Source organism: Phoca vitulina, unplaced genomic scaffold (genome assembly GCF_004348235.1).
Source record: "Phoca vitulina isolate PV1807 unplaced genomic scaffold, GSC_HSeal_1.0 scaffold52, whole genome shotgun sequence".
NCBI classification, from domain to species: Eukaryota; Metazoa; Chordata; class Mammalia; order Carnivora; family Phocidae; genus Phoca; species Phoca vitulina.
Window position 1 is genome coordinate 5,897,645 of NW_022589755.1, and position 14,234 is coordinate 5,911,878.

The 14,234-nt window shown below is 52.5% G+C and overlaps 1 protein-coding gene across 1 annotated transcript in view; it reads right to left on the minus strand.

The window, feature by feature from the left end:
* Positions 1–14,234, minus strand: part of MYBPC2 (myosin binding protein C2) — a 24,201-nt gene extending 9,967 nt beyond the window's left edge. Inside the window, exons 1-15 of the mRNA XM_032387958.1 lie at positions 14,062–14,234; positions 12,890–12,979; positions 12,264–12,350; positions 11,906–12,054; positions 11,371–11,488; positions 10,628–10,676; positions 10,387–10,446; positions 8,103–8,296; positions 7,718–7,850; positions 5,736–5,860; positions 5,552–5,657; positions 4,022–4,194; positions 2,009–2,174; positions 511–617; positions 131–160 (exon numbers count right to left, since the gene is read on the minus strand). Of these exons, the coding sequence (XP_032243849.1) occupies positions 131–160; positions 511–617; positions 2,009–2,174; positions 4,022–4,194; positions 5,552–5,657; positions 5,736–5,860; positions 7,718–7,850; positions 8,103–8,296; positions 10,387–10,446; positions 10,628–10,676; positions 11,371–11,488; positions 11,906–12,054; positions 12,264–12,350; positions 12,890–12,979; positions 14,062–14,080 (1,606 nt within the window). The 5' untranslated portion in view covers positions 14,081–14,234. The remainder of the gene's footprint in view (positions 1–130; positions 161–510; positions 618–2,008; positions 2,175–4,021; positions 4,195–5,551; positions 5,658–5,735; positions 5,861–7,717; positions 7,851–8,102; positions 8,297–10,386; positions 10,447–10,627; positions 10,677–11,370; positions 11,489–11,905; positions 12,055–12,263; positions 12,351–12,889; positions 12,980–14,061) is intronic.

A 14,234-nucleotide genomic window follows, 5' to 3' on the forward strand; every position in this document is an offset into this window, starting at 1 on the left:
CCTCAGACCCAGGAGTCCAGACCCTCAGCCCCTCCTCCCTCAGATCCAGGAGTCCTGGCCCCCAGCCCCCTCCTCCCTCAGACCCAGGAGTCCAGACCCTCAGCTTACCACAGCAGCCCCTGGTCCTTACCTTGCTTGGGTACATACTCCACCTTGATTTCTGGAGGACAGAGAAGACAGCTCTGTTAGCTCTAAATCCAGTGGGCCGCTTATCCCACCCTCCCGCCGCAGAGGCTATAGGGAAGGTCTGGCATCACCTAGCAAGGGACCTAGGGGGCTGGGGATGGGTCCAGGCCCATGAGTGCCCTTCCTCCCAGGTGGACACACTTCAGAATATACAGTGCTCTCTCCCTCCATCTTCTCATCTGACACCTCCCATGAGATCAGCAGACGCCTGCTGTCACCCCTAATACACATTAGGGAAACCTAATCCTGAAGGAGGGCATCTGGGCCCTGGGGTCTGGAAGGTGGGTGCTTTGGCCCCTGGGGAACACAGAGGGGCATCCTCACCCAGGAAGTTGAGCTTGGCCGAGAGGGACAGGGCATAGCCATCGGGCACGAATGTGTAGTCTCCCTCATCCTCAGGGCGGACGTCATCAATCACCAGCTTGTGGAACCTAAGGGGTTGGGGGGGACAAGGCAGGGGTCAGGTGGGTCACCCTGAGGATCACCATGGAGAAACACCTTTTTTTTTTTTTTCAAGTTTATTCATTTAAGTAATCTCTACCATCTCAATCTGGGCTCAAAGTCATAACCCAGAGATCGAGAGTCGCACATGTTTCCGAATGAGCCAGACAGCTGCCTGGAGAAACACCCTCTTCAATGCAATCTACGTCCCCATGCCCACCATTTTTTTTTTTTTTTTAATTTGAGAGAGAGAGCACGAGCGGGGGTAGGGGCAGAGGGAGAGGGAGAAGCAGGCTCCCCACTGAGTGTGGAGTCCGAGGCGGGGCTCGATCCCAGGACCCCGAGATCATGCCCTGAGCCAAAGGCAGATGCCTTCCACAATGAGCCACCCAGGTGCCACCCCCCCCATGACCACCATTTTTATTCTGGGTTTTGAAACGCTATCATCTGGGTTCAAATCTCAGCTTTGCCACTTATTAACTGTGTGACCTCGGGCAAGTTACCTAAGCTCCCTGTGCATTCAATTTCTTCATCTATAAAATAGATATCATGATAACAATCTACACCAGGGTTGTTGTAAAGCAAGTAAAAATCTCCCTGGCACATAATAAATGCCCTATAAGCGTTAGGATTCATTCTCAGAATTATCGACACCACCGGCAGGCAGGGTTCCTTACACAGAACCCGGAGAAAGCCTACATTCTGCCAAGAGCTATGGTCAGGAAATGCAATCACCACTGTGTTGGGGCGCACGTGTGTTCAGGCACGCTGTTCTGGCGTCACGGTGGCTCTCCATATCCCACAGATTACCAGGTGCTTCTCTTACATGTCCCTGTGCTACCTGTTGAATTCCAGTCCCTTGTTTCTCCAGCTAGATGTCTCCCCCACTTTGTAGGAGACTGTTTGCAAATACGGCCACAGGTTCTCCCCTCCCTGTATCCATGCCCCTTGCGATAAGACCTTGCAGCCTGTGGCTTCCTTCGCCCAAGAGACTACGGCAGAGGTGACACGGAGACCATTCCCAGCCCAGGCCACAGAGGCCTTGTTTGCTTCTGCTCTCTCTCGGGATGTCTACTTCTGCCCCATGCATATGCCAGGATAAGATGTCACATGGACCAGAGCGGAGGCAGCCCAGGTGTCCTGGCCGAGGTCCTGACGGAGCCCCAGAAGACCAGCAGAGCAGACCTTCAGCTGACCACAGAGGCCTGAGAAAGGCCATCCTAGATCAGCCAGCCCCCAACCAACCCGCAGACTCATGATTAAATACATCCTTTTCCCTTTAAACCACTAAGTATAGGGATGGTTGTTCCATCAGTATAGCTAACTGATACACACGCCCCCCCCGCCCCACCCCCAGCCACCTCCACAGTCTATTCCGCACCTCCCCACGTGGGAGATGGTGATCCTCTTGCTGGGCCGCACCTCGATCCCATTCTTGTACCACTTGCCTGTCACCTTCTCATCAGACACCTCGCACTTAAACACGGCCTGTTCCGAGGCCTTCACCGTCAGATCCGCAATGTCCTGCAGGACCTCCAGCTGTTTCTCTGGACAGGGAGAGAAGGATATGGGGCCATCACAACTCCAGTCAGCCCACAAATATTTGCAAGCACCTATTCTGTGCCGAGCACTGTTCCAGTCACTGGGGATATAGCTATGAACAACCCAGAAACATCCACTGGCCTTATGGAGCTCATATTCTAGTGCGGAGACAGTCGGTGAACAGGGAAACACATAAGTGTATAAGAGGGAGTGATGGGGCCCGAAGACAGGGAAGAGTCCATGTGAGAATGCAGAAGAGTCCCCCAGGTAGCGGAAACAGCATGTGCAGAGGCCCTGTGGAGCAGAGCAGGCTTGGTGTGGGAAACAGCGAGGAGACCAGCGTGCAATGATCGAGGCAGACGTAGTAGGAGATGAGATGGGCAGGGGCAGACGGGGCCAGATCACAGACCTTGGGGACCCCACAGCAGACTCCAGCGAGGCAGGAATCACTAGAGAGTGTTGCGAAGACGGCTGGGATCTGACTTACTTTTTTTTTTTTTTTTTAACAAAATGATGCATTTACATGGTTTAAAAATAAAGGAAATGGGGGTGCCTGGGTGGCTCAGTCGGTTAGGTGTCTGCCTTCAGCTCAAGACATGGTTCCGGCGTCCTGGGCTCGAGCCCTGCAAGCCTCTGTGCTCAGTGGGGGTCTGCTTCTCCCTTTCCCATTCCCCCTGCTTGTGCTCTCTCTCTCTCAAATAAATAAATAAAATCTTTTTTAAAAAATAAAGGAAATGGATTTAGATGTAGAGGGGATATCTCCCACTTACCCACCTCCAATCCTCCCTTCTCCAAGGGCACTATCCATTTAGTCTATCACTATGAAAGCAAACAGGTATATATGTTTTCTCTCCTCCCTCCCTCCCTCCCTTCCTCTCCTCCCCTCCTTGCAAATTGTAACATATTTGCTTTTTCACCTAACAATACAGTATATTGGAAATCCTTCCGTATCAGTACATTTCAAACTGTCCTTTTTTATGGCTACATACGGACATACCATAATTGATTTGGCTCATAAATACCTTAGTTTGGGGTTTGTTTTTTATATTTAAGGAATTATAGACTCACAAGCGTTTGCAAAAGCAGTGCATGGAGTCCCCTGTGGCCTTCAGCCAGCTTCCCCTGGTAGAGAGGGTGACATCTTACATAACAGGAAAGTGACCTGGGCCCTAGAGAGCAGGGTGTGCTCAGTTTCCACCATCTGACTTACATTCTGCAAGGATCACTCTGGCTGGTGTGTGTGAGTGGGGGAGGGGGCGGCCATGAAAACAGGGCACCCAGTGACCACTGCTGTCGTTCAGGCATGAGGGGTGGAGGCCTGGGGCAAGTGAGGGCAACGGAGGTGGGGAAGAGTGGTCAGATCCTGGATATCCTCTGAGCGGGATGTTGCCAGGACTCGCTGGTAAACTGAAGGCAGGGTGGGAGGCCAAGAGAGGAGTCAGGGACAGCTGCAAGATTTGGGGCCTGAGCAATTTTTTTTAAAGGTTTTATTTATTAATTTATCTGAGAAAGAGAGCCGGAGAGGGAGAAGCAGAGGGAGAGGGACAAGCAGACTCCATGCTCAGCACAGAGCCTGACACGGGGCTCAATCCCAGGACCCCGAGAGCATGACCTGAGCTGACACCAAGAGTTGGACTTTAACCAACTGAGCCACCCAGGCACCCCTGAGCAATTTTTTTAAGTTTATTTATTTAATAAACTCTACCCCCAACTTGGGGCTCGAACCCACGACCCTGAGATCAAGTCACACGTTCTTCCAGCTGAGCCAGCCAGGCACCCCAGGGCCTGAGCAATTTTGAGCTGTGAGAAGCATGACCTAGTGTGACCCCCGCCCCACCTGGAGGCCCCGTACCTTCCACAATGAGCTCGGCCTCACACTGGCCTCCGTTGGTCAAGACCTGGTAGTGACCCCTATCCTCCAGGGTCACGTCCGAGTAGATGAGAATGTGACGCTTCCCATCCTTTTTGAAGCGGTATTGAGCCTTGAAGGAATCCTCCCGCGTCATTTCCACACCATCTTTCATCCTAGGTGAAGGGCACATGAAGGGGAGAAGTGAGGGACCTGCATAGCCCTGGGTCTGGATATCAGAGGGTGAGGGCCAGAGAGATAGTCCTGAGCAGAGGTCAGGGCTCAGAAGGGTCCCAGGAGGGAGGAGAGATTCAGGTTGGCAGAAGCATCTTGAATAGATGGGTCACAGGTGGGATGGCGAGTCACAGGAAGTCACAGGCCACAGGGAGATGCTGCAAGGTCCCGGCTGGAGGTCAAGGGACACAAAAAGGTCATTGGGAGATGTCAGGGCATGGAGGGAGTCCTGGGGTCCCAGAGAGATGTCAAATATTGTGGCCTCTCTAAATGGTACTTCCCTGCCTGAGAAACTCCTCCCTTCCCACTTCTTTTCTACCTCCTCATCATTCAAATCTCAGCTCCATTGCCACTTCCTCCAGGAAGTCTTCCCTGACCTCCTGAGTCCCTTCTTCCTATTAAAAAGTGGTTATAGCTTCAGTTAGTGCTCCTCTGAAACACTTGCCAAAATAGAACTTTTGTATTTATTCATGTGATGATGTGACTAACGCATGTCTCTGTCTCCTACACATACACCCCAGAAGTTTACCAGATTATAAACTATAAGAGGGTGGGTGACATGTTGATATATTTTCTCCCCATTATATCTCCAATACATTGAAGAGTGCCATCATATAATAGGTACTCAATAAATATCTGTTGGATGGGTGAATAGATGTGGGGATGGATGAATGGATAAGGAGATGGGTGGGTGAGTGGGTGAGTGGATGGATGGGTGGATGGATGGATGGATGGATGGATGGATGGATGGATGGATAGATGGATGAATGGTTGATTGGACAGATGAACCAATGGGATAGATGGGTGGATGGATGGGGTGATGGATGGGTTGATGAATACATGGATGAATGGTTGATTGGACAGATGAACCAATGGGATAGATGGGTGGATGGATGGGATGATGGATGGGTTGATGAATACATGGATGAATGGTTGATTGGACAGATGAACCAATGGGATAGATGGGTGGATGGATGGGGTTGATGGATGGGTTGATGAATACATGGATGGATACATGAGTGGACGGACCAAAGGATGGATGGTTGGTTGAATGGATGAGTAAATGAATCTGAAATAGCAGGGATCAGGAAAAGGACCTGGAAGAAGATGAGATGGGTAGAGGTCAGAAGTTCCAGAAAGAGGTCATGGGTGAAGGTCAGGATTTATAGAGAAAGGCTGAGGTCTCCTGGTGACTACTGGGTAAATTTCCAGAATCTCTAAGAGGGCTCATAAACATCAGAGCTGAGGCAAAGAAGCTGTGGGCACCTGTATGGAGCTCAGGGATCAAAAGTCACTTACCACATGACCTGGGCACCATCTTCTGACACCTCCACTGACATTTCTACCCGGTCACCCACAAACACCTGCTGGTCCTCAAGGGGTTTGACAATCAGGACTGGAGGTTCTGTGAGACATGGAGGGACAGGAGATCAGTAGTTTCAGGACCCGCTCCAGAGCCCCACTCCCCAAATCTCAGCCTCACCTTTGACAAAGACCTCGGTGAAACACTTCTCATCTTTGACAACAACCTCATAAGCAGCATCGTCCGCCAATGTGCACTTGTTGATGGTGAGAATTCGCTTCTTACCAACGTTCTCAAACACGTGCCTGGTGCAAAAATCTTATCTCAGCCTAGAGCCTGGAGGAGATCCCAGCCCTGGGGTAGATCTGCCCACCAGTTCTCAGGGAAGTCACTCCCTCTCCGAGCCAAATTGTGTGGGAGGGGACAGATGGTCTAATTTCTAGTATTTAAGTAACCACAGCGGAAATCCTAACTGCCCCCCCATATCCATCCTTCCCTTCCATTTAGCAGTAGCGCATAGGTACCCACCTAGAGGACAACATTTCCCAGCCTCCTTTGCTGCTGGGATGGTGCACCACTGAACTTGGGCCTATGGAATGTGAGTGGATTCAACATGCATAACTGCTAGGTCATTTTCACCTTTGAGTTGCTTGCTCTGGACTTCTCTCCTTCCCCCTTCCTGTCTGCCAGTCACAGATGTACCCATGACCCAGCTTCAATCTTGCAGATGAGGACAATGCCACAAGAAATGGTGCAGCCAAAAATGTGGAACCTGGGTCCCCAAACAATTTCTAGGAAGAGAGCCAACCTACCAGCCTCAATCAGTTAGAAATACATTTCTCTCTCACTTAAAGTAATGTAACCTAGGGACTCTGTTACAGCAACTTAACCTGTACCTTAACTAACTTAACTTTTTATTTTATCCAACATGCTCCTGATGAGAAACTTAGAAGACACAGCCAGGGTGCCTGGCTAGCTAAGTAGGAAGAGCATGCTGACACTTGATCTTGGAGATCCTGAGTTAGAGTCCCACATTGCATGTAGAGATTACTTAAATAAATAAATAACTTTAAAAATACACACACACACAACCAAGAAAAAAATAATAAAGCTAGAACCCATCCAAGAGATAACTGTTGCAAACATTTTGGCCTCTGTCTTTCCAATCTTTTTATCTATACATACGTAGATTAACATTTTGTGAAGCAGAAATGGGAACCATGCTTCTTCCTATTTGCTAATCTTGACCAGCTTCCCATATTATGTATTTTAGGATCTCTTTTTTAGTGACTACACATTAAAGATTCCTTTAGTAAGGAATCATACATTTTGGTTGTTTTCCATTTTTTGCTAAAATAGCAAATGCTTTAGTGAACATCCTTACAGCTAAATATGCACAACCATGATAATTCTCTTAGGATAAATCCCTCAGAAGTGCCCTTTCAGAGATTTAGCAAGTACCATTCCTACCAGCAGCATTTGTGTACCCATTTCCCTATGTCGTCTCCAGCACTGGGTTTTATCATTTTGGAAAGTCTTTGCCCATTTGGAGAGCAGAAATACTATTATTTATTTGCATTATTATTATTGTTTTGCTGTTATTTGTAAGGTTGAATGTGTATTCCACAGCATATTGGCCATTTGGATTTCTTCTCAACCAAATTCCTATTTTCATTACCTTTGTCAATTTTTTAAAAGATTATTTATTTATTTATTTATTTTTAAAGACTTTATTTATTTATTAGAGAGAGAGAGCATGAGCAGGAGGAGGGGCAGAGGGAGAGGGAGAAGCAGACTTCCCGCTGAGCACGGAGCCCAACTCAGGGCTCGATCCCAGGACCCTGGGATCATGACCTGAGCCAAAGACAGATGCTTAACCAACTGAGCCACCCAGGTGCCCCTAAAGATTTTTTTAAGAGTAACCTCTACACCCAATATGGGGCTTGAACTCATGACCCCGACATCAAGAGTCACAAGCTTTGCCGACTGAGCCAGCCAGGCGCTGCTCCTTTGTCAATTTTTTTTTATTGAGGTATTTGCATTTTTCATATGGATGAGGGAGCGCTCTTTCTGGGTTAAGAGTGGTCAGCCTTATACCTGGGGCCTCTCTGGTACTCAGATCCCCCCCGCCCCCAGCCGAGGGACTGTCCCTCAACACGTACTTGCTACTTGGTTTGATCTCCTGGCCGTTCTTGTACCACTTAAGGGGAAGGTCTGGGTCACTGATCTCCACCACCAACTTGATCTTGTTGCCCCTGTCCACTTGGTAGGCTGGATCCAGCTTCTTCGTGAAGGCTGGAGATTGAGGGATGCAGGGGGCATGGAGCTGAGAGGTTCTCACTGCCCTGGCCGCCCCCAGAGCTGCCACGTCTCCCTTCCCAGACCATGGGCTCTCCAAGGTCAATGTCAGGAAGCCTCCCATGACAACAGGGCTCTATTACTCCTTAGGTTGGGACCTTCAAGAGATAGGTCCAGGATGCAAACATCCAATATCCATGACAATGGGATCCCCCAGCAGGGCCCACCTCCCCTCAGAGCGGTGCTGACCTGCACTCTTCTTGACCTCGACCTTGGCCTTCTTGAGCCGCTTCAGCATGCCCCGGAGGTCAGTGATGCCATACTGGAAGGCGATCTTCTCATACTCGCTCTTCTTTGCCCCTTTCAGGAGCTCCCAAATTTCAGGGGGGATGCCTAGGTCATCATCATCTTTCTTCTTTTTCTTCTCCTCCTCAACCACCTCCCTGAGGGCAGGAAGAGCGGGCAGGGGCCGCGGGGGGGGGGGGGCGGTGGAGGGGCAGTTAGGATTAGAAGGTGAAGTGCTCCCTCCACCTTCACCCACTTGCTGTGCCGCTTTCTCTTTCTGGGCCTGGTGCCCCTTTCCTCTCTGCCTGGGCCATGGCCTCAGCCTCCTCCCTGACCTCCTAGCCTCCATCCTGCCTCTTCCCCTCCAGCCTGTTCCCCACATGGCCCCAGGAGGGTATTCCTAACTTCCACATCAGATGCCACCCTTTCCTTGTTCAAAATTCTTCCATGGGTCCCCCACTGCCATCAGGAGGAAGCCCCAGCAGTTCAGCTGATAGTCATGACCCCACCCACCATGTTATCACCACCCCCACAACCACCCAAGCATGTTACTTGCCTTTCCTGAACCCTCCAGGCCCCTCCTGCCTCCCAGCCTTTGCACAAAATGTTTCCCTGCCCAGATGACCTCTCCCTACTTTCCCTTCCTGTTGGACTCCTCTTCAGACCTAGTGCCAAAGCTCCCTCCTCTGTGAGTCACTCCTGGTCTTCCCAGGCAATGAGTTGCCTTCCCTCTGGGTTCTCACAAGGCCCCTGGGGGACCCTCTCTCTGATAACACTAAACAGTCTTGGTCTCTTTCTATGTCCTGCTGGACCAGACCCATCTCCCCAAACCAATCCATGACTCAATGTCAGGACTGATCTCAGCCCACGGCCTGGTAGACAGGAGGCTTCAGAAGATGTTTGCTGAGTGAGAAAGTAAGTAGATCTCTAGAAAGAAGGAAGGAAGGAAAGGAAGGGAACAAAGAAAGGAGAGATGAGTGGGGAAACAGGGGACATATTAATATTTGGAATGATGTACAGAGCATTGGGTTGGAAATTAATACAGACATGGGTCAAGGCTTGATGGATGGCTAAGGTGATGGATGTGTGGGTCCATGGATGGGTGGGTAGGTGGAGGATGGGTGGCGTGGAGATAGGTGAATGGGTGGATGGAGGATAACTGGGTGAGTGGATGGACTGATGAGTTGGTGGCAAATGGTTGGGTAGGCAATTGATTGGATATGTTGAGGGGAGATGGCCGGGCAGGTGGTTGTCTGGGTAAAGACAAAGAGATGAATCTATCAGTAATGGGATTGTTGTAGATTTGGTTATGGGGATAGATGAATGAGTAGAGGAATGGATGGGTAGACCAGCAGATAATGAATAACCAAGAGAACGGACCAGCCTCATGTTGAACACTATAAAATTGCCAATATCCAATCATTTTTACCTAAAGAACAGCAATTTCATATAGATCAATCAAAGAGAGAGCTATCTGGTTGGATGGGTGTGTCATTAAAGAGGTGAAGAGTTGATAAAGGAATGCCTGGCTCAGTAGGCACGTGGGATAATGGATTCAGTTGGGAGAGAGATGCAGGTGCAGACAGATACACAGGTGGGAAGAAAGATGGATGATAGACAAGATGGGTGATGGAAAGGTGGATAGATGGTGCCTCCATAGGCAGGAAATGGGATTATGGGGTGGGTGGGTGATGGATGAATGGATGGGTTCCTGAATGGGTGGCTGAGTGTAATGGCAGATGAGTGGAGGGACAGGTGGGAAGATGGCGCGTAGATGAATGGATATGTGGGCAGATGGATGGGCAAATGGGCAGGTAGGTGAATGGTTAGATTAGTCAATGGATACATAGGTAGCTGGTTGGATGGATGGATGAGATTGGTGAGTGGATGGGTGGACCCCCCCTCCCCAGAATGGATAGATGGGTATTTGGCTGGGTGAACAGGGGGATGTGCAAATGAATTAGAGCCTAAGTGAACAGGAAAAATGGCTGTGAGGATGATGGATTGAAGGGTCGGTAGGTAGGTAAACTGGCCAGCAGATGGTTGAGTGGGTGCGGTTGTAGGTAAAGGTGTAGGTAAATGGTGGCTAGGTGGATGGACAGATGGCCAGGTGGGTGGGGAATGGGTAGACGCAGGAGGTTGTGGAGGGGGAAATGGGGAGTCCAGAGCTGGCAGTGGAGCCTCACCCACCATCCTTCTCCTCTTTGAGTCCCATCTCCCCTCTCTAGGCCAGGTGGGGTAGGCTTACCTCTTCTTCAACAGGCCACTGAAATCCAGCTCACCCGCATCTTCTGCCTTCCCTTCACCCCTGTGGCCATTGAGAGGGTGTGTGAACCCCACAGAGGTCCTGTGCCCTCAGGACCTCAGTGTCTCCCCACTCCTCCCTTCTCCCACAGCTCCCCCTCCCAGGGGAGACACTCCCATAGTCCTTGGCACCAGCAGACACCAGCACCCCCCTCCACCTCTTCCCAGGCTCCAGGATCACTTACGAACGCTTGAAGCTTTCTAGACCCTGCCCAAAGGCATCCTGACGGGGCACTGAGGAGAGGAGATGATGGGACAGAAGGTGAGCTGGAGGCAAGGCCTGATCTAAGACCAAAAGTGCCCCTCCAGGCCTGCACAAGCTCCACCCAGGCCCCCTGTCTTGGATCAGCACACCCTGTCACTTGGACGTGGATACCTGTTGCCCTCGCTGCCGCACCACTCCCAAGTAGCCTGTCCCGCCTCACACTTGGGCCAGCATGCTCTTCTCCCCAGGCATGGGCAACCGCCTTCCCTGTGTCCTCCATATTTAAGCCCCACACATCCTGGGCTGTAGACCCCAGAGCCTGTGCACCTTCAGGGGTCCACACATATTCCCCCAAATCTGCAATAGCCTCCCACCAAGCTTGTGCGCCCTCGCCCTAAACCTGGACACCCTCGCTTCCCAAGCCTTTATGGCTACCTTCTCAAGCCTGTGCACTGTGACCCTGGGATCTACTTAACTCACCTTCTCAGCCTTCAAGTGGGCACCCAAAACTCTGCTCCCTCTCACCCCCGAGTCCACACCTCCTCATGGTCTAAGCCCATGGACTATTTTCCCAATTTTGAAGGCCTTGACCCCTGCATCTACTCCCTCCTCCCCAATCTCACCCCCACATCTGTATGCTCTCCTACACCAGACTGAAACATCTGCCCCAGCCCTGCCCCCCCACAACCCTTTGCTCCCCACCCCCCACCCCCTCCAGCGCACCCTCCACATCGATGTTGAAGGCACAGCTGTCGCAGAAGTCCTCGGCTTTGACCTCAAGGCGGTAACTCCCGCGGTCCCCCAGGACCACCTTCCCAATGTGCAGCTCCACGGTGTACACCTGGGGGCCGGGGCCAGGGGTGTGGGTGCGGGTGACTCCTCCCCAGCACCACCCCACACCCCCCAGAGCCCAGCGCACATCTCCCTCTCTGGGTCCTCACCCTGATTCCACTGGAGGAGCCAGCTGTCTCTTCGCATGACTGGACAACCCTTACCCCTGGGGGGCCCCCATCCCTGACCCCTGAGACCTTTCTGGGAATGCACACACCGGTCAAGTGCACCCTGCCCTAGCCCAAACATTCTCCCAGCCCGTCCCCACAATCTCCGCCAAGCAGCCCCGCACAACCTCTCTCCCTAGAGGTCCTGTTTTCCATCTACAGGGGCTCCAGGCCTCAGGCAACAGGCCTTCTGAGAATTGGGGGCTGCACAACCTCCATCCCCAGCCCACATGCCCCCAGTGTCCCCACGGGGTCCTCACATTGCTGGCCGAGTCGTGGGACTCCTTGAAAGAGAATCGGGCCCCGCTCTTGCTGCCCAGCTCCAGCCACTTCCCCTTGAACCACTTGACGGTGGGTTTCCCTGGGAGCTCCTTCCCGTTCACCTTGGCCAAGATCACCGCGTCTTTTCCTGGATGGGGGGTGGGGGATGGGAGGGAGTGGCCGGACAAGAACCATGAGACTCTACAGAGAGGACGGTGAGCTTCTCCCCCCTCAGACCCAGGAGCCCTGGTCCCCAGCCCCCTCCTCCATCTAACCCGGGAGTCCAGACCTCCAGCCCCTCCTCCCTCAGGCCCAGGAGTCCTGGTCCCCAACCCCTCCTCCCTCATCCCCCCTCACCATTCTCCACCGACACAGAGTCTGGCTTCTTCAGGAAAATGCCAGTGGGCTCCTCAGCAGTGGGAGACTGGTCCTCAGGTGGGGCTTCTGCTCAGGAGACAGGATTAGGGGATCTGAGGCAGGCTGGGGAAGGGGCAGCAGGCCACTTAAGGAGTGGGGCTTAGAGCCTGTGAGGGTCCCTCTGCTCAAATGCCAAAGCATGGAGCAAAGTGGCTTCTCCTGACTTGGGAAATACCATGTGTCACCCAGGTGGCTGCATGACCTTGGCCAGTCTCCCCCACCCCTTTGGGCCTCAGTTTCCCCATTTGTGAACTGGAGGGAGGTGGACTGGATTGTTTGAATGCGGCTTTGGGGTAGGAGAGGTGTGGAGATAGATTGCGGCATTCAGAGCTGGGCAGAACTCGGAGATGAATCAGCCAGTCGCCGGGGGGCTTGAGGGCCAGGCTGAGGGGCTGGGCTCTAACCTGGAGGCACTGGGGAGCCATGGAGGATTGTGAGCAGGGGAAGGATGGATTAGCTCTGGAGGTAGGGCTAAAGGAGAGAGAGCAGGGTGGGTGCAGAGAGGCAAGGGGAGCCTGGAGGATGAAGAGCCAGGTTCTGCAGATCCCACAGGAACATTGTCTCACCTTTGGGGGCCTCTACAGGAGCCTCCTCAGGGGGGGCTTCCTTGGGAGCTGGTTTGGCAGCCTCTTTGCCTTTGGGGGCCTTTTTGGCTACTGCGAGGTAAAAGATGTTCTCAGTTGAGCAAGTGCTCAGTGCTCTCCTCTTCCAAAACCCAGGAGTCCAGGCCCGCCCCCTCCTCCCTCAGATCCAGAAGTCCTGCCCCTTCATGTGTAAATTTATCTGTAATCCTGAGAGTCTCAGCTATCGGGTTTCCCCTTGCCCCAGGCAAGCCATGTCCCATCCACTCAGGCCACCAGGCCCTGACCTTTTGGGTCCTGGGGGTATAATTAGCTCTTTCCCTGGGCTGGAAACCGGACACCTTGTGCTGACCACATCTTTCACCTGCCCTGCCTACTGGCTCCTGGCCCACCAGCACCCCAGCTGCAGTGAGGGCCTGGACCCCCCACTCCACAGCCTGGTTGGCCTGATGCCAGCAGTCTGGACACCCCAGGAGGAGGGTCCCTCCCAGGGACTTGCATCTCTTCTGTTCAGTTCTTCAGAGAGAGAAAGCAGCATCCCCATGTAAACAAATGCCCCCTGTCCCATTCAAAGAAGAGCATCAAACTGCACATAAAGGGTCACATAAAGGGCCCCTATATGGAGAGGGCCCCCTAATTCCTTCATGGGGAAGCCCAGATTCCTATAGAATTCCTTATACAGACAAGAGCTCTCCTCACCACAGAGACAGGACCCCCTAATTTCTATACACACAAGGACTCCACTCCCCTACAGAGAAAGGACTCAGTCCTCACTCAGAGAAGCGTCCCGCTCCCTATGAAGAGGACTCCATCCCCAAAGGTAGAGGACCCCAATCACCATGCAAAGACTCCCTGGTCTACGTACACAGCACTCCCATCCCTATGGAGAAAAAGGACTCAAATTCAGAGAATCTTCATCTGCACCCAGAGATGGGCCCCCCCAAATCCCTACAGAGAAAGGAACACCCTCACTGCACAGGGAAGGAGACCCACCCACCCAACACAGATATGGGACCCCCCCCACCCCACACAAGGAAGGGAACCCCTCCCCACACAGAGAACACATCCCATTCTCCCAAACCTACAGAGGAGCCCTTAGCCCCCATTCAGAAAAGGGGAGCGCCTCTCCCCCCAGGGAGGGCAGTCCTGAAAGCCACCTGGTTCTGCCTCAGGCATGTCAGCAGACCTCCTCTCGCTCCTCGCTCGCTCCTCGCTCCTCGGAGGCAGCTTGTCCCTCAGGGCCCTAGGGAGGACAGGTGGGCCCCCAGAGGGAGCTCTTTAAGGAGTCCAGAGACTCCCAGGAGGCTGTGGGAGGCATCAGACTTGCCTC